The sequence below is a fragment of the Mizuhopecten yessoensis genome, unplaced genomic scaffold, assembly GCF_002113885.1.
Source record: "Mizuhopecten yessoensis strain PY_sf001 unplaced genomic scaffold, ASM211388v2 scaffold1379, whole genome shotgun sequence".
In the NCBI taxonomy this organism is placed as follows: domain Eukaryota; kingdom Metazoa; phylum Mollusca; class Bivalvia; order Pectinida; family Pectinidae; genus Mizuhopecten; species Mizuhopecten yessoensis.
The window spans coordinates 1,076,659-1,096,762 of NW_018404017.1; the positions used below are offsets into that span (position 1 = coordinate 1,076,659).

General features: G+C 38.6%; 2 protein-coding genes across 2 annotated transcripts in view; both read left to right on the forward strand.

The window, feature by feature from the left end:
• LOC110460788 (neprilysin-like) overlaps positions 1 to 6,352 on the forward strand; it is a 42,580-nt gene extending 36,228 nt beyond the window's left edge. The window contains exons 14-22 of the mRNA XM_021513940.1: positions 637 to 740; positions 1,136 to 1,194; positions 2,109 to 2,160; positions 2,955 to 3,022; positions 3,232 to 3,365; positions 3,887 to 3,952; positions 4,665 to 4,763; positions 5,472 to 5,548; positions 6,105 to 6,352. Coding sequence (XP_021369615.1) covers positions 637 to 740; positions 1,136 to 1,194; positions 2,109 to 2,160; positions 2,955 to 3,022; positions 3,232 to 3,365; positions 3,887 to 3,952; positions 4,665 to 4,763; positions 5,472 to 5,548; positions 6,105 to 6,204 — 759 coding nt within the window. The 3' untranslated portion in view covers positions 6,205 to 6,352. The remainder of the gene's footprint in view (positions 1 to 636; positions 741 to 1,135; positions 1,195 to 2,108; positions 2,161 to 2,954; positions 3,023 to 3,231; positions 3,366 to 3,886; positions 3,953 to 4,664; positions 4,764 to 5,471; positions 5,549 to 6,104) is intronic.
• A 13,223-nt stretch (positions 6,353 to 19,575) lies between these two features.
• LOC110460795 (solute carrier family 2, facilitated glucose transporter member 1-like) overlaps positions 19,576 to 20,104 on the forward strand; it is a 59,412-nt gene continuing 58,883 nt past the window's right edge. Inside the window, exon 1 of the mRNA XM_021513959.1 lies at positions 19,576 to 19,828. The gene's annotated coding sequence lies outside the window, so the exon portion shown is untranslated. The remainder of the gene's footprint in view (positions 19,829 to 20,104) is intronic.

The window sequence follows — 20,104 nt, forward strand, 5'->3', positions numbered from 1 at the left end:
TATATCACGCCGTAGGTTGCATCATAGACAGATACATGAGTTTAGATCACGTGGCTGTATATATATCTATATCACGCCGTAGGTTACATCATAGACAGATACTTGAGTTTAGATCACGTGTCTGTATATTTTTAGATTTTGTTTATTTGTTCGTGTTGTTAACATTCTCAGTAGACAAATCGATGTACACACTGTATTACTCCATAGCTGCAAAACTTAGATAAAGGTTACTTAAGTGTCGTGTATATTTTTCTTTGTGAATTTTTCATTGTTATCGCGTGGATTTTTATTCGCCAAATAAATAAAACAATATGCATGTACAATTGATAGATATTGTTGAATCAGGTATGTTTTAACTACGTAAGCACTATCATTTGATTTCAAGATAATTAAAATGAGACTTTGTATGCTGAGGGAGTATGAAACAGCGTTCACAGATTAATTTATATTTAAAACTATTTGAACAGAAAAAAAATTTCTATTCAAACAATTACAATCACCTTTAGGTTATAATGTTATCATGTCATCACTATCGGTATTATGACATGAAATGTTCGTTTTTGTCTGTAAATTTATAATACATATATCCCAACCAAGCACAAACCATGTCCGAGATGAAAATATTTTATTTTGCAGTATTCCATGACTGAAGACAATTACTTTGAAAATATCCTCAAGTTACTGAACCTATGGGTATCCGGTGATTTCAAAAAGCTTCGACAGCCTGTCAATAAAGATATGTACGTATCCTTTATATTTCACACTTGTTTTGTTTTATTGCTATTTTCCTACTTTTTCTTTACATTTTGTAAAACAAGAAATAATAATATAAAGTGTTTTCCTTACTATCATAAAACTTAATCAATTATTTGCGTACACATATTGTTTTCCATATTCTATATGCATTAAAATTTAAAAATCAACATGCTATCTTCATAGTCTTGAAATATGCCTAATTAGCAATGCTTAAATTAAAGTTTATGAATAACGTATTGATTAACTGTCTAGCACACATAAGTTGAATGTCATAAGATAGTGTTGTCTTGAGTTCTCTTATTGCTGTACACATAAGAATGAACATTATGTAGGTATCACATCGTCAAAGTTATTAAATTGACAATTCTTGTTTCAACAGATGGACAAGTGCACCCGCCACTGTCAATGCATACTACAGTTCACCATACAACAGGATCAGTATGTCATTTTGATAGTTTTACTTTGAACATTACAATCTGCTCTTCACCGGCTATATTTTATAAAAGAAAAACAACAGTGTTATGTTAATTTATTAAGTTGTACACTAACTTTAAATTCCACGAGAGAATAAAATCTTCAAGTATCAAAATAATAATCCAAAAATGTCTTGATGCAGCTTTTACCCGAAATAAACTGAACTTTCCTGTTTGATCAATTTTATTTTTCACTCTGTTTCTGTGTATAGTTCAAATGACTGAAATAGCAGTCATAATAATATGCAACATTTGTATAGCTTCCTATATAATTTGAAAGACGTTACACAGCCACTAGAATACAGAAACAATTATCATCAGTCTTCTATTATATAATTTGACATGTAATTAAAAAACGCAGAATTGAACTGTTAACCTGTGTTTTATTGTATTATATCTTCTGTACTATATACATATTTTAAAGATTTTTTTTTATCTTATATCAAATTGCAAAAGTTAAATGGCTCTGACATAGCTGAAAAATATTAATTGTGTAGAGTATTTAAACGTTAAAGAAATCTTTCATAAAAAATTATTATAATACTAAGAAATATGTTACTAATAAAGTATCAGGACAACAATCTATGAATAATAAAGCCAGAAAATATGTGTCATATTCGATCAAAACGTTAACAAATAGTATTATTTAACAAAAATGTTTCTTTCATTTAATACACTTTAAGAGTCCTAGATATTTATAAACTACAAAACATCTTACATAATATATTTCCTCTTAAAAGATAAACTGCGCTGTGTGACAAGTTTTAGATAACTGTATCTAAAGTTACTAAAGTTTACAGGTGAAGTCAAATGTGTGTTTTCTGCATTCTTCTCTCATTGTCGTAACACATTGATATATATGTGTGTTTCTTTTTCTAGTGTTTCCGGCGGGTATCCTTCAACCTCCTTACTACCATAGAGATCAGCCCAGGTAAACCGCTGTACTGCCAGGGAAATCAACCACGGATTTACAATGGATTAACTCATAAATCAATCTCTGCACTACCAAATAAATTAACAAAAATAGTTTCTGTATCAACATAATGCATTTCATCCATTAAAACAACCCAATGTACTACCATAGAAATAATCGCAGATAAGGACACAGTCTTACAAATTGAATACACAACATATTAAATAATAGGACTATTCCGTCGTTTGGATAGAAAGTCAACAAATATTCTGGCTATAATTGAACTTTCTATAACATTTCAATTTTCACGAAAAGTCATTCTTGTAATTGGAATTCAAACGACGAAGTTTTTGCGAGTATTTAAATCTACAGATATCTTAGTAAATTTATAACTATAAAGTTCAAAAATACACAGAGTCCACCTATCATATATTCGATCAATGTGCATGAGCTGTAGGGAAATAGAACACACATCCATGTGATTTCTGAATGAATTTCTGCAGTGATGAAAACGTTCCCGATTCTGTCGTTGTATTGTTTTGGACGCAAACGTGTTTAAGGGAGGTTACTCCATCAAACTTACAATGGAGTTCAGATCTCGGATATATCGAATCCAGCGATTCCAAAATCAAGTCTTAAGACATTAAAATGTCCACATGGATGTAAGGATGGAAAGAAAACATTTTTTTTTGTATTCTGAAAAGGCGTAAAAGTTGAATTGTTAACTATATATAATGTGTTGTAACATAATCACAACAAGTTCTTGGAAAAAGTTGGTAACTGTGTTAAAATCACTATATTTGTTTGTACAGATCGTTGAACTACGGAGGTATAGGCAGTTTGATTGGTCACGAGATCACCCATGGATTTGACAATCGAGGTATAAAATCACATCATGTTATGTTCTAACAACCATATGTATCCTTCCTTCTGGTTCCTGCCTTTATTTATTTATAACCTGCAAACTCAAACACTACGAATTAAGAATGGAATTCTAGCTTATGAATCCTTCAATAGCGCAGTTAGACTGGGTGGTTTTGCTACTCGCCTGTTTGAACCATCTCTGTAACAAACCGCTTTAACTTGCAGGCCGTCAGTACGACAAGTTTGGAAATCTCAACCAATGGTGGGGAGACGAAGTCATCGAAAAGTTCATCAATAACTCAGAATGCTTTATAAAACAGTATGACAAATACTCGTATCCCGAGGCAGGCGGTAAATTGGTAAGAGATAAAATGGTCACTCTATGTCTCCAGCTTTACCTACATGTAACTATTCATATCAAGACGAGTATTCTTGTGAAACAATCGTAAACTCTTTATGGAAATACTCAAACTCACAACAATGTTAAACAAACATCAAAAAGTAGATTTTCAAAAGCGTATAAAATCAACTTTGGGTATATGTATTCGTATAAAGGAATCACAAACAAAACTTGCTGGTCAATTGACATTTTTGCGACGGTACATTCTATAACAACCCCGAATGACCCCTACTCGTCATGAAAATATTTATTAATGACGTCACAAACAATAGCGTGCCCCAGGCATTCAGTGTAATTCCGCCGCAAATATCAAAATGCAGTAGGGTTATCCTCCTTATTCATTTGTCATGTTTTAAAAAAATCTTTCTGTGTAGTTTATTGGTAGTTGAGGATACAACAAACGTTTTGGTTTAGACGTGATAAATATCAAGAATGGTTATCATTTTATTTACATGTATGTGTATTTCTATTCTTTTCCAGATGAACGGGTACCAGACGTTGGGTGAAAACATAGCCGACAATGGGGGATTGAAGCAAGCGTTCAGGGTACTTGGATGTGCTATATGGCACTTACCAAAACTTATCTAATATCTACAAAAATCAAACCAAATATTCGATAATATTTTTGAAAAAATGTAATCCAATCGACGAATGTAAAAATAACAGTATATAACTTACGGGTTACACACAACAGATCTTAAAATCATATCTGCAACAAACGTACACTAATCTCTAACTGGTCAGGTTACCCCGAACAAACTAAAGTTCGTTGTTAAAAAAGACTTCTACCGGTGAAGGTAATAAGCTATCTATAAGTCACTTAAGATCCGAGATAATAACCTATAAGATAATTATTTGCATGCTGTTTTTCTTATTCTGCTATCGTTTTCCTCTCAGGAATGGAAGTGGCAATAAGTATCTAGAAATGGATACGTAATTAACAGTATATAGCGAAAAAACTATTTTAACGATAGGAGCAATGTCACTTAATATATTCTATTACACAGCATGCTTCCTGGCTTCCATTCATTTGTAAATTAGAGCGTCACAACTCCAGTAGAATACACTTAGAAGTTATTGCATTTGGTTTCCCGTCAGGTCCACGATCACGTTAATGTTTTAATCAATATTTATTGGCAAATGCAATCAATTCTCGTTACATGTTCTATAAAGCAAAGGATGCCATTGCTGCAGGTGTTGATTTATTTTCTGATATTTGTGAAATATGAAATGCAATCTGCCTTTTATTGCTCTGTAGGGATATAGGGCGTGGGTAGCCTCAATGGGCAAAGAAGAACCTTCACTTCCCAGCTTAAACCTTACACACAGCCAACTGTTCTTTGTCAACTTTGCACAGGTATGTTTCTTAATCCTTCATCAGTTGTGGTGCTGTAGTATATTTCAGTGGATCTATAAGTAGGTTTTATTCGAAAGACAGTCCCGAGTTTTGGCTCAGTTTACACTTCCAGATGATGATTACGAAACCTCCTTCCCTTACACATTTGTCGAATATATATTTAAATGGATAGTTAGATTTAAAGGATATTTTAACAACGTCAATACATTTTTTTGTGAGAGTTATTTCCCTCATAATATTCAATCAGCTTTATCTGTATATCATTATTTGTATTAACTTGTACGGTCTTCATAATTTCGGATATACCGTAAATTAATTAAGATAGTCTCACACGTGTTTGTTAAGAACGTGTAAATAGCCAGAATTGTTATGATATCCTCAATGACAGCTCTTTTCCTCTTAATTTTGAAATTCAAAAACGAAAGGGGTTTACACATCTCCCCTTCTGATTCAACAGTGGTTTAAACCAATTTAGATTTCCATCGTTTGACGAGTCCTAGAAGGAGGCAATATCTGTGTGATGCAGTCTAAGTAATGTTTTGGCATACTTTATCTATAACCAAATATTAAAGTGCATTCTCCTGTGTGTGTGTCACGTTTATCTCAGAGAATGACTGAACGAACACAGAAGTACTATTATCCATATTTATTTTGAAAAAAACCCGTTGAACTCATCAGGTCACTTTTTCGTGTTTTCTTATTTTGCAGATTCGATGCAGTAATCATCGAAAAGCCGATGCTATTCATCACATCCTCACCGGCCAACACAGTCCTCCAAGGTTCAGGTTGGTGTCATCACTTAAGTCTAAAATCATTTAATTTTCAAATTGCTTATTTTACCTATTGTGATACCAAACTCACATTATATTTGTTTATTTTACCTGTTGTGATATCAAACTCACATTATATTTGTTTATTTTACCTATGGTGATACCAAACTCACATTATATTTGTTTATTTTACCTATTGTGATACCAACCTCACATTATATTTGCGACCTATTATATGTTACACCTATGATTCCATTTTACTCTCGAGTTCACGATAACGCAAATAATTTGTAAATAACCTATTGTTAAATATGTATGTACAATTGCAATCGTATAAACATAATTATGATATGAAAGTTGTATGATTTTTTTATGAACAGTCTTTAAAGACGGGTTTGACATATTACATTTCAGATAACCTATATATGAAAACAGTATATACACATATTAGATATTTTTTGATGTATATAGAAGAAAGGCAAATACCCTTATTGCATGAAATCAGCTTAATAACTGTTTCAAACAAAAGATTAACAGATTATTATTTCATCCTTTTCTCTTTATATTGCAGAGTTATCGGAACACTCCAGAATATGAAGGAATTTGCAGACACCTACAATTGTCCTAAGGGAAGCTACATGAATCCTGAACACAAATGTCGGCTATGGTAGATACTTTAGTTATGACAAACTTTTATGTCGGCAATGGTAGAAGATATTGTTGCTTTGGTAGATGTTTTCTTGACAATGGTTAATGTTATTATTGGTTTTGGTTAATGTCAGTATTGGCTATGGTTAATGTCAGTATTGGCTATGGTTAATGTCATTATGTCCTATGGTTAATGTCAGTAGTGGCTATGGTTAATGTCCTTATGTCCTATGGTTGATTTCAGTATTGGCTATGGTAATGTCAGTATTGGCTACGGTTAATGTCAGTATTGGTCATGTTTGATGTCATTATTGGCTATGGTTGATGTCAGTATTGGCTATGGTTAATGTCATTATGTCCTATGGTTGATGTCAGTATTGGCTATGGTTAATGTCATTATTGGCTATGGTTAATGTCAGTATTGGCTATGGTTAATGTCAGTAGTGGCTATGGTTGATGTCAGTATTGGCAATGGTTAACGTCAGTATTGGCTATGGTTAATGTCAGTATTGGTTATGTTTGATGTTATTTTTGGCTATGGTTAATGTCAGTATTGGCTATGGTTGATGTCAGTATTCGCTATGGTTAATGTCAGTATTGGCTATGGTTAACGTCAGTATTGGCTATGGTCAATGTCAGTATTGGCTTTGGTTAATGTCAGTATTGGTCATGTTTGATGTTATTTTTGGCTATGGTTAAAGTCAGTATTGGCTATGGTTAATGTCAGTATTGGTCATGTTTGATGTTATTTTTGGCTATGGTTAATGTCAGTATTGGCTATGGTTAATGTCAGTATTGGCTACGGTTGAAAGTATTGCTGTCTCTTATAAACGATGATAGTGTCTATGATTGACATATTTGTCTACAAGGATAAACGTGATCGTCGGCAAGGTCAACATTGATGCCGTCTCAGTATACCTCATTGTCTCTATCGTAGACATCAGATTTGACTCTGGTCAATGTCGTTGGTTGTTGACTGTGCATTAGCATATCATGTCGTTCTACTTTTGATAGAAATGCCTGTATCCGCTGAGATAGACATCTAAGACACTGATTGTAGACGAAATTGCCGTTTATAGCTAACGTTATTGTAGGCAATAGTAGACATTATTGTCGACTAAATAAGGGCAATTTAAAACAATGGTACACTTCCTTTATTGGCAATGATTAACTTGACATTTATCTGATGATCAACTCCCGTGCTAGTTATTGTACTGTCAGTAATGGTAGGTGTTATTATCAGCTATGGTTAGCGTCTTTGTCAGCTATGGTTAGCGTCTTTGTCAGCTATGGTTTGTGTCTTTGTCAGCTATGGTAAGCGTCTTTGTCAGGTATGGTTTGTGTCTTTGTCAGGTATGGTTAGCGTCTTTGTCAGCTATGGTTTGTGTCTTTGTCAGCTATGGTTAGCGTCTTTGTCAGGTATGGTTTGTGTCTTTGTCAGGTATGGTTAGCGTCTTTGTCAGCTATGGTTTGTGTCTTTGTCAGGTATGGTATGTGTTATTATGAGCTAATGTTTGTGCTGGTGCAGGATATGGTATGTGTTATGGTCAGGTATGGTATCTGTAGCTCTCAGCTATGGTGGATGTTTTTGTCAGCTATAGTGTGTGTTATCGTCAGCTACGATATGTGTTACTGTATTGTCAGTATGGTAAGTGTTATTGACAGCTTTGGTGGATGTTTTTGTCAGCTATAGTGTGTGTTATCGTCAGCTACGATATGTGCTACTGTATTGTCAGTATGGTAAGTGTTATTGACAGCTTTGGTGGATGTAAGTGTCAGTTATGCTATGTGTTATTTTCAGTTATGCTAGGTGTTATGGTCAGTTACGATATGTGGTATGGTCAGTTATGCTAGGTGTTATGGTCAGTTACGATATGTGGTATGGTCAGTATGATAAGTGTTGTTGTCAGCTGTAGTATACGCTAGTGTCAGATATAGTCTGTGTAATTGTCAGCTATGGTTTGTGCAATTGTCAACCTTAGAAGGTTGTTTAGTCATCAATTGTCAACCTTAGAAGGTTGTTTAGTCATCAATTGTATATAGTATTGTCAGTTATGGTGAATACTATTGTCAGCAATCGTAGGTGTTTTTGAATTTTATTGATACGAGTTACTAACTGACAGAGATAATGAGTTGTTCTAATCATATCAAGTACGGCTGGAAACATGTGTCACAATGTGTTTTATAGGCATAAGGATAGCTATATAATATAAATACTTGATGTATAATTTAACAGGAATTATTGATGTTCTGAGTAAAAGAACGTAATTTAGCTGATTGTACAAATATTATGTATGTATTTGAACTTATATATATATGTCATCTTAATCGAAATATTCATCTTACCTCTCATCGAATATCAGGATATGTATCATATTTTACACATTCAAGAGTATGTGTTGTTTTTATCCTTTACTCCCGTGATTTGTTTATATTTTACAATATCATCTTGTAAACTATCAACTTAACCTTTCGACCATTTCAAATATACTTTTTTTGTTTTTGCTGCAAAATATCATATCAATTGGTTATTCATGATCAAATTATTGATAACATGAATTCACTGATTCGGGAATCTTTGTAAAGGGGATGTATATCAGGAGCTATTGTACATAACGTGTCTGTATTCCCGGATAGGGCACGTGAGCGTTATAGACAATACGAAAGTTACACAAGTATTTAGCAATGCTTCATTTTAGAAACTTTTAAATTTTAGATACTTTTTTTTATTATTTTTGATAATTTTTGATTTGTTCGTTTTGATCACTGTTTTATAGCAAATGTACATAAAACATCGTGTTATTTATACGTTTTTTTTATATGAAATACCATTATTTGAGCTCATTCTCTATATTTATGTTGTTTTAATCTTATTATTTTTGTAGAATAAATAAATAAATAAACCAGTATGTAAAAACTAACCATCTAACTTTTATGTGTATATCAAAATTAGTTTAGCATTTAAGTAAAGAATTAATGCTACCATGTACATGAGTGCATCAACGAGAACCAGTTTTATATAATTATGTAATAATATTTCTGAAAACAGTGAAAAGATCATAGCGATCTGCTGTATACATGTTTTATACTTATTTGTATTTACAATAAAAAATCTTATACCATTTTCCTTTGTCGGACAGAGAAGTCTGTGCAGTTGTTATCTCTTTAATCTCACATAATCCTGTTGCGTGAATCTGATCGAAAGAGTTAAAGCCGTTTGAAAGCCCTCATTTTCTCCTACAGACGACAGTAAAGAAAATGGGAAAAATGCTTTGAACAATTTTGTAACCTAATTATAGAGACTGCTAAGTAAAAAGTTATGCTAGTGGAATTTTGACAACGGAATCAACAATTATTTACATTCCTATATTTCTTTCTTCTTATTCTCTCTGTGTCATTACATGTGTATGGGCCATTTAGCATCCCTTTCCATCCAAACCTATCACAAGTTCTTTCCCCGGAAATTTCTTATGTATAAGTTCAGCAGTCCAATCGGTACTTTCCAGTATACAGTCAGTCGCGGCTGTTTCGATCTCTTTAGACCATCAACAAACCTCGAGATAACGGGGTTCGTGCCATAAATATCTGTGATCAAATACATTTTATCAAGACACTGCAGGTCTGTCTGAAAATCCCGATAGAATTAAAAAGGGAATGCGGTTGTTTCTCTCTGTACTTATTCCCAGAGAGATATTCTCAAGATAACGGTCTTTGGTTTTTTAAATCTGGTTTAAAAAAGGAGAAAGGCACGTTTACAGTTTTCACTGGTCAAGGTCATATTAAAGAGACGCTTTATATGTGATGGAAATGTAGGCGACTTCCTCCATACATACCTTCGTTGCCGATCAGAATAGATATTCATCTTGTTATTTTTGAAGACACACATACCTTTGTCTCTAACGCCTCAGAACATTCACCTTTTAGATCGGTGAGTAACACTAAACTGAAGCATTTAGCTCTCGACTTACCATCTGTAGTATAACGAATACCTACCGCTGAGATCTGCGATTTAAAATATAAAATAAGATACTTGTACCGAGAGTACTACGACAATAAGTACGGGTAAAGAGAACGTTACTAGTACTCGTCAGGAGAGTACTACGACAATAAGTACAGGTAAAGAGAACGTTACTAGTACTCGTCAGGAGAGTACTACGACAATAAGTACAGGTAAAGAGATCGTTACTAGTATTCGTCAGGAGAGTACTACGACAATAAGTACAGGTAAAGAGAACGTTACTAGTACTCGTCAGGAGAGTACTACGACAATAAGTACAGGTAAAGAGAACGTTACCTAGTACTCGTCAGGAGAGTACTAAGACAATAAGAACAGGTAAAGAGAACGTTACTAGTACTCGTCAGGAGAGTATTACGGCAATAAGTACAGGTAAAGAGAACGTTACTTATACTCGTCAGGAGAGTACTACGGCAATAAGTACAGGTAAAGAGAACGTTACAAGTACTCGTCAGGAGAGTACTACGATAATAAGTACAGGTAAAGAGAACGTTACTAGTACTCGTCAGGAGAGTACTACGGCAATAAGTACAGGTAAAGAGAACGTTACTAGAACTCGTCAGGAGAGTACTACGACAATAAGTACAGGTAAAGAGAACGTTACTTATACTCGTCAGGAGAGTACTACGACAATAAGTACAGGTAAAGACAATGTTACTAGTACTCGTCAGGAGAGTACTACGACAATAAGTACAGGTAAAGATAACGTTACTAGTATTCGTCAGGAGAGTACTACTACAATAAGTACAGGTAAAGAGAACATTACTAGTACTCGTCAGGAGAGTACTACGACAATAAGTACAGGTAAAGAGAACGTTATTATTACTCGTCAGGAGAGTACTACGACAATAAGTACAGGTACAGAGAACGTAACTAGTACTCGTCAGGAGAGTACTACGACAATAAGTACAGGTAAAGAGAACGTAACTAGTACTCGTCAGGAGAGTACTAGTTACGTTCTCTGTACCTGTACTTATTGTCGTAGTACTCTCCTTACGAGTACTAGTAACGTTCTCTTTACCTCTACTTATTGTCGTAGTACTCCCCTGACGAGTAATAATAACGTTCTCTTTACCTGTACTACGACAATAAGTACAGGTAAAGATAACGTTACTAGTATTCGTCAGGAGAGTACTACGACAATAAGTACGGGTAAAGAGAACGTTACTAGTACTCGGCAGGAGAGTACTACGACAATAAGAACAGGTAAAGAGAACGTTACTAGTCCTCGTCAGGAGAGTACTACGACAATAAGGACACGTAAAGAGAACGTTACTAGTATTCGTCAGGAGAGTACTACGACAATAAGTACGGGTAAAGAGAACGTTACTAGTACTCGGCAGGAGAGTACTACGACAATAAGAACAGGTAAAGAGAACGTTACTAGTCCTCGTCAGGAGAGTACTACGACAATAAGTACGGGTAAAGAGAACGTTACTAGTACTCGTCATGAGAGTACTACTACAATAAGTACAGGTAAATAGAACATTACTAGTACTCGTCAGGAGAGTGCTACGACAATAAGTACAGGTAAAGAGAACTTTACTAGTACTCGTCAGGAGAGTACTACTACAATAAGTACAGGGGAAGAGAACATTACTAGTACTCGTCAGGAGAGTGCTACGACAATAAGTACAGGTAAAGAGAACGTAACTAGTACTCGTCAGGAGAGTACTACGACAATAAGTATAGGTACAGAGAACGATACTAGCACTCGTCAGGGGAGGACCACGACAAAAAGTACAGGTAAAGAGAACGTTCCTAGTACTCGTCAGGAGAGTACTACGACAATAAGTATAGGTACAGAGAACGATACTAGCACTCGTCAGGAGAGTACTACGACAATAAGTACAGGTACAGAGAACGATACTAGCACTCGTCAGGGGAGTACCACGACAAAAAGTACAGGTAAAGAGAACGTTACTAGTACTCGTCAGGAGAGTACTTCTAATCTGTTCTCTTATAGTGCAGCCATGGATGGTATAGTTCCCAAGCCTAGACAACTCTATGATATAACTGTTCCCTTGGGAAAGGGACATAATAAAGTTAGTACATCACATGGCATTTGACAATTACAAGATAATTTTGGAGTTAATTTCCTCTTTTTTGTTTCTTATATAGGTATAGAAAACTGCTAAATTACTGTTTGTCTCGGGTATTATGACATTACTTACACTCGTCTCGACGTTAGTATACCATTACTTGTACTCGTAACAAGAGTATAACGTCTCGCCTCGCCTTTGGTAGGTAAGAGCAACTGTCTTACCTGTCATCGTATTAGTAGTATACTGTTTCTCATATGGCTGGCATTTCAGAATGCAGTACACAATCACATTCCGACCAAATACTTGAAATTAAATAAGCTTAGTGTCCGATGGTTCCCCCATTTGTTGACATCTGAGCAAAAGGCCTAACGTTGAAATGTGATAAAATATATTGAAAAGGTATGGTAATTGCGACTCAAGAACGCTACCATAGTAACTAACATGGGATGAGACCTGGTTCTATTACTTTCAACCCCAGAGGTGCAACCTCAATAAAGGCGAGTGTTTGCAAGACGTATAATAGGCGACAGGAGAGTTTTATGTATTTTTTTTTACAATTCTAGTAGGCATGTGGTTCGGATACCGTGCTCGTAAGGGAAAACTAGCACTGCCAAGTTGTACAGAGACAAATTACTGAAGCCTGTCGAAGGATTCTACATGAAAAAGCACGAGAAGTTAGAACAGATTGACAACCCACCCTCTTTACAGTCCCTTTGACTTCGTCATGTTTCCTTTACTAGCGAAAATGCTCTTTGGGAAACGGTATGTCTCTAGGAGTTATATACCAGTGCCATGCCAGGACACCAAGGGGAGACTATCGCGCAGCGTTTACGTCACGGATAGTACGATTTCGAAAGTACGTTTCTGCTAATGGGGGATACCTCGAAAGATTTTAAAAGAACGTTCAAACTATATAATTCATATATGTGATTTCTGACATATGTGAAAGAATTTGTTGAATGGCCGTCGTACTAATCTTCAACGCAACCAAAATTTGTAGGTAAATGCATTTAGTTATTTTGAAGCAGTAACTGCGTAATAATACTTTCAAGATATCGGAGCCGGGAGTGGCATATTCGCAGAATCGTTCAAGAGAAAATAAAAGATAAAGCACACAGACAGAACTGTAGCAGATAAGAGAAAATCTGTATAATGTCCTCGCAGGTGAACAGATGAATTATAAAAAAAAAACATCCAACCTATTTATCGCGGTCCGCCTGATATTATACTGAAAATAGATAGTTTGAAATCCGTTCGGGGCGATATTGTAGCAACTGATATGGCTGATAAGGCAGAACATGACATAGCTTACAAGATGTGACTCTGGTGCATAGACGGAGACCATGGTAATGGAAAGAGATGCACTATCCTGATCTTTGCATGGTGACATTGTAGGAATGCTGAACAAACTCTCTTCTAACGTTCAATTAATTATGGATTTGGTTAATCTGCAGGAAACAAGTCTATAAGAGAAACAAAACGGAAAATGGCGGTTTTCTATTACAAGTAGCACTTGTATTCCCATATTTCGTGGATGGGTTGAGTTATCTATGTGAACCTTCCCTACACACGAATCTAGGTAAACAGGTCTCTGTATGCTATCTAACATTCTCGAGATGTTAAAATTGGATCTGACGTCACCAACGCTTTTGGTGACATTGCACTTATCTACGAACAGTAGCGTTACGATTGCTGCAGAATAATGAACACTCCTACCGACAGGACAAGCGCGTAAGGTCACTAAAAATATAGTAATCTCTATTTGATTCCGTTCTGATAACTGAAACGATAACATTTTGAAGACCAAATGGAACAATTTTTATGAATGAATCTATCTTCGAATTTCTATTGGTTACGCTCGCTTACGTTCGTTCTCTGAGATCCCGGAATATATCATGACAAAACTGAAGGCATGCGGTTAGCTATTAAATTAATTTCAGGTAAAAACATCTGACCAGTCACTAGGCTGATACATTTCATTTGAAGAACGTTAGAGAGCGGAACAGAGGAGCGACACCCGCCTTCAAAGCGGGTTAATTTTAACGTTATGCTGCAGCACGATTCTTTTGACGTACATCAAAGGATCAAACTAGTCTATTTGTTTCAACCGCAAAGATTTTTCCATAACGTGTTCCAGGGATGTGCAGAACGTAATTGAGCGTAATTCTGTTGAAGATTTTTTTTGTTTGAATTGGGTTTGACGTCCTAGCTACAGCCAGGATAATATATGGCTTTGTGGCTAGGGAGACAACAACCAGGGTAATACGGGGGTATGTGGCTAGGGAGACAACAGCCAGGGTAATATGGGGGTTTGTGGCTAGGGAGACACCACCTAAACAGAAAGATGATAGATAAGATTTGTGTTGCAATGGGGGCAGCAGATCAATTTTTGTCTCTTACATGTCCTCCATTACATATCCCCTTACATGCCCCCTTACATGTCCCCCGTTACATGTCCCCTTACATGTCCCCTACATGTCCCCTTACATGTCCCCTTACATGTCCCCCTTACATGTCCCCCTTAACATATCCCCTTACATGTCCCCTACATGTCCCCCGTTACATATCCCCTTAAATGTCCCTCGGTACATGTCCCCTTACATGTCCCCCTTACATGTCCCCTTACATGTCCCCCGTTACATATCCCCGTTACATATCCCCTACATGTCCCCCGTTACATATCCCCTTACATGTCCCCTTACATGTCCCCTTACATGTCCCCGTTATATGTTACATGTCCCCCGTTACATGTCCCCTTACATGTCCCCCGTTACATATCCCCTTACATGTCCCCTTCATGTCCCCCGTTACATATCCCCTTACATGTCCCCCGTTACATATCCCCTTACATGTCCCCTTACATGTCCCCGTTACATGTTACATGTCCCCAGTTACATGTCCCCCGTTACATGTCCCCTTACATGTCCCCTTACATGTCCCTCGTTACATGTTCCCCGTTACATGTTATATGTCCCCCGTTACATATCCCCTTACATGTCCCCGTATATGTCCCTCGTTACATGTTCCCCGTTACATGTTACATGTCCCCCGTTACATGTCCCCTTACATGTCCACCGTTACATATCCCCTTAAATGTCCCCCGTTACATGTCCCCTTACATTCCCCTTACATGTCCCCCGTTACATGTTCCCCGTTACATGTGACATGTCCCCCGTTACATATCCCCTTACATGTCCCTCGTTACATGTTACATGTCCCCCGTTACATGTCCCCCGTTGCATGTCCCCTTACATGTCCCCCGTTACATGTCCCCTTACATGTCCCTCGTTACATGTTACATGTCCCCCGTTACATGTCCCCCGTTACATATCCCCTTACATGTCCCCGTTACATGTCCCCCCTTACATATCCCCTTACATGTCCCCCGTTACATGTCCCCTTACATGTCCCCCGTTACATATCCCCTTACATGTCCCCTGTTACATGTCCCCGTTACATGTCCCTTACATGTCTCCCGTTACATGTTACATGTCCCCGTTACATGTCCCCTTATATGTCCCCCGTTACATATCCGCTTACATGTCCCCTTACATGTCCCCGTTACATGTCTCCTTACATGTTACATGTCCCCCGTTACAGGCCCCCGTTACATATCCCCTGTTACATGTCCCGTTACATATCCCCTTACATGTCCCTCGTTACATGTTCCCCGTAACATGTTACATGTCCCCCGTTACATGTCCCCTTACATGTCCCCTTACATGTCCCTCGTTACATGTTCCCCGTAACATGTTACATGTCCCCCGTTACATATCCCCTTACATGTTCCCCTTACATGTCCCCCGTTACATATCCCCTTACATGTCCCCGTACACGTCCCTCGTTACATGTACCCCGTTACATGTTACATGTCCCCCGTTACATGTCCCCCGTTACATGTTCCCCGTAACATGTTACATGTCCCCTTACATGTCCCCTTACATGTCCCCCGTTACATGTTCACCGTTACATGTTACATGTCCCCCGTTACATATCCCCTTACATGTCCCTCGTTACATGTTACATGTCCCCCGTTACATGTTCCCCGTTACATGTCCCCTTACATGTCCCCCGTTACATATCCCCTTACATGTCACCCGTTACATGTCCCCCGTTACATGTCCCCTTATATGTCCCCCGTTACATGTCCCCCCTTACATATCCCCTTATATGTCCCCCGTTACATGTCCCCGTTACATGTCCCTTAAATGTCCCCCGTTACATATTACATGTCCCCCGTTACATGTCCCTTTACATGTCCCCTTATATGTCCCCCGTAACATATCCGCTTACATGTCCCCTTACATGTCCCCGTTACATGTCCCCTTACATGTTACATGTCCCCCGTTACATGTCCCCCGTTACATATCCCCTTACATGTCCCCCGTGACATGTTACATGTCCCCTGTTACATGTTAAATGTCCCCCGTTACATGTCCCCTTACATGTCCCCTTACATGTCCCCCGTTACATATCCCCGTTACATATCCACTTACATGTCCCCTTACATGTCCCCCGTTACATGTCCCCCGTTACATATCCCCTTACATGTCCCCCGTGACATGTTACATGTCCCCTGTTACATGTTAAATGTCCCCCGTTACATGTCCCCGTACATGTCCCCTTACATGTCCCCCGTTACATGTCCCCCGTTCCATGTTTCCCTTACATGTTACATGTCCCCCGTTAAATGTCCCCCGTTACATGTTCCTCTTACATGTCCCCTACATGTCTCCCGTCACATATCCCCTTACATGTCCCTGTACATGTCCCTCGTTACATGTTCCCGTACATGTCCCCCGTTACATGTCCCTCGTTACATGTCCCGTACATGTCTCCCGTCACATATCCGCTTACATGTCCCCCGTTACATGTCCCCCGTTACATGTTTCCCTTACATGTTACACGTCCCCCGTTACATGTCCCCTTACATGTCCCCTTACATGTCCCCGTTACATGTCCCCCGTTACATGTCCCCCGTTACATGTTCCCCTTACATGTTACATGTCCCCCGTTACATGTCCCCTTACATGTCCCCCGTTACATGTCACCTTATATGTCCCCCGTTACATATCCGCTTACATGTCCCCTTACATGTCCCCGTTACATGTCCCCCGTTACATGTTCCCCTTACATGTTACATGTCCCCCGTTACATGTCCCCTTACATGTCCCCCGTTACATGTCACCTTATATGTCCCCCGTTACATATCCGCTTACATGTCCCCTTACATGTCCCCGTTACATGTCCCCCGTTACATGTTCCCCTTACATGTTACATGTCCCCCGTTACATGTCCCCTTACATGTCCCCCGTTACATGTCACCTTATATGTCCCCCGTTACATATCCGCTTACATGTCCCCTTACATGTCCCCGTTACATGTCCCCCGTTACATGTTCCCCTTACATGTTACATGTCCCCCGTTACATGTCCCCTTACATGTCCCCCGTTACATGTCACCTTATATGTCCCCCGTTACATATCCGCTTACATGTCCCCTTACATGTCCCCGTTACATGTCCCCCGTTACATGTCCCCTTACATGTCCCCCGTTACATGTTTCCCTTACATGTTACACGTCCCCCATGTCCCCTTACATGTCCCCCGTTACATATCCCCTTACATGTCCCCTAACATGTCCCCCGTTACATGTTTCCCGTTACATGTTTCCCTTACATGTTACATTTCCCCCGTTACATGTTCCTCTTACATGTCCCCTACATGTCTCCCGTTACATATCCCCTTACATGTCCCCCGTTACATATCCCCTTACATGTCCCCTTACATGTCCCCTTACATGTCCCCGTTACATGTCCCCCGTTACATGTTCCCCTTACATGTTACATGTCCCCCGTTACATGTCCCCCGTTACATGTTTCCCTTACATGTTACATGTCCCCCGTTACATGTTCCTCTTGCATGTCCCCTACTTGTCTCCCGTTACATATCCCCTTACATGTCCCCGTACATGTCCCTCGTTACATGTTATATGTCCCCCGTTACATGTCCCCCGTTACATATCCCCTTACATGTAACGGGGGACATGTAAGGGGAGATGTAAGGGGGGACATGTAGGGGGATATGTGAGGGGGGACATGTAAAGGGGGACATATCACATGTAACGAGGGACATGTCCCCCGTTACATATCCCCTTACATGTCCCCCGTTACATGTTTCTCTTAGATGTCCCCTACATGTCCCCCGTTACATATCCCCTTACATGTCCCCCGTTACATATCCCCTTACATGTACCCTACATGTCCCCCGTTACATGTTACATGTCCCCCGTTACATATCCCCTTACATGTCCCCCGTTACATATCCCCTTACATGTCCCCGTACATGTCCCTCGTTACATGTTCCCCGTTACATGTTACATGTTCCCCGTTACATGTCCCCTTACATGTCCCCTTACATGTCCCTCGTTACATGTTCCCCGTTACATGTTACATGTTCCCCGTTACATGTCCCCTTACATGTCCCCCGTTACATATCCCCTTACATGTCCCTCGTTACATATCCCCTTACATGTCCCTCGTTACATATCCCCTTACATGTCCCTCGTTTCATATCCCCTTACATGTCCCTCGTTACATATCCCCTTACATGTCCCTCGTTACATATCCCCTTACATGTTACATGTCCCCTTACATGTCCCCCGTTACATGTTACATATCCCCTTACATGTTACATGTCCCCTTACATGTCCCCCGTTACATATCCCCTTACATGTCCCCTTACATGTCCCCCGTTACATATCCCCTTACATATCCCCTTACATGTCCCCTTACATGTTCCCCGTTACATGTTACATGTCCCCGTTACATGTTACATGTCCCCCGTTACATGTTACATGTCCCCTTACATGTCCCCCGTTACATGTCCCCTTACATGTCCCCCGTTACATGTTACATGTCCCCTTACATGTCCCCTTCGTAGAAGACACCGAAGAACCCCCCGATTCTGCAGGGGCCCCACATTAGTCGCTTTTACGATATATATGCAGTGTGATACTGCAAAGTTGTTCGAGGATGGTATGAATCACGAATTTGCTAATTAATAAAGGATAGAATGAGTGTTGATTTTGTTTCGAAATGTATATTGTATACATATATGTGTGTAGATAATGGGGAACATCAGATGTAAAGCACTTGTCCACCCGACTTACTTTTTGTATGGTGTCTGCACTTAATTTTCCGACGACAGATAACGCTACTGGAATATAGTATCAGTCAAGGTCGTACAAGTGTACCACTGACCGACCGATATGCTCTCCACGTGTTAACGCCGGGATCTTTATACTAGAACAAGTGTCGACCGACATGCACTTCGTAATACTTTTTATGACGATGTAGCCTGATTTTTTTTAAGTTGACAACCAGTACAAATCGAGGAACGTGGATATAACAGCTCCCCCTGTCGTGATAAAATGACATTGGAACTCGTGTAAAGGAGTTACATCTAGGATCAAACTCACTACAGGACTGATACAGGGAGCTGTGTATAATCCGTCATTGTCCTTCGTAATTGTTGAGATATTACGTTATAATAACATCGCTGGTTTTAACAACCGTATCTTCATCCGGTAAGTACATTAAATACCCTTATATCAGCAGAATAACTTCTACACAGTACGCTTATACTATGTATGTATTGTACACCATATAGTGTACATCTATAATTTAAATTACAGTACACCAATACTGTCCAATACATCTATAATGTAAATTACAGTACACCAATATAATGTAAATTACAGTACACCAATACTGTCCTATACATCTATAATGTAAATTGCAGTACACCAATACTGTCCTATACATCTATAATGTAAATTACAGTACACCAATACTGTCCTATA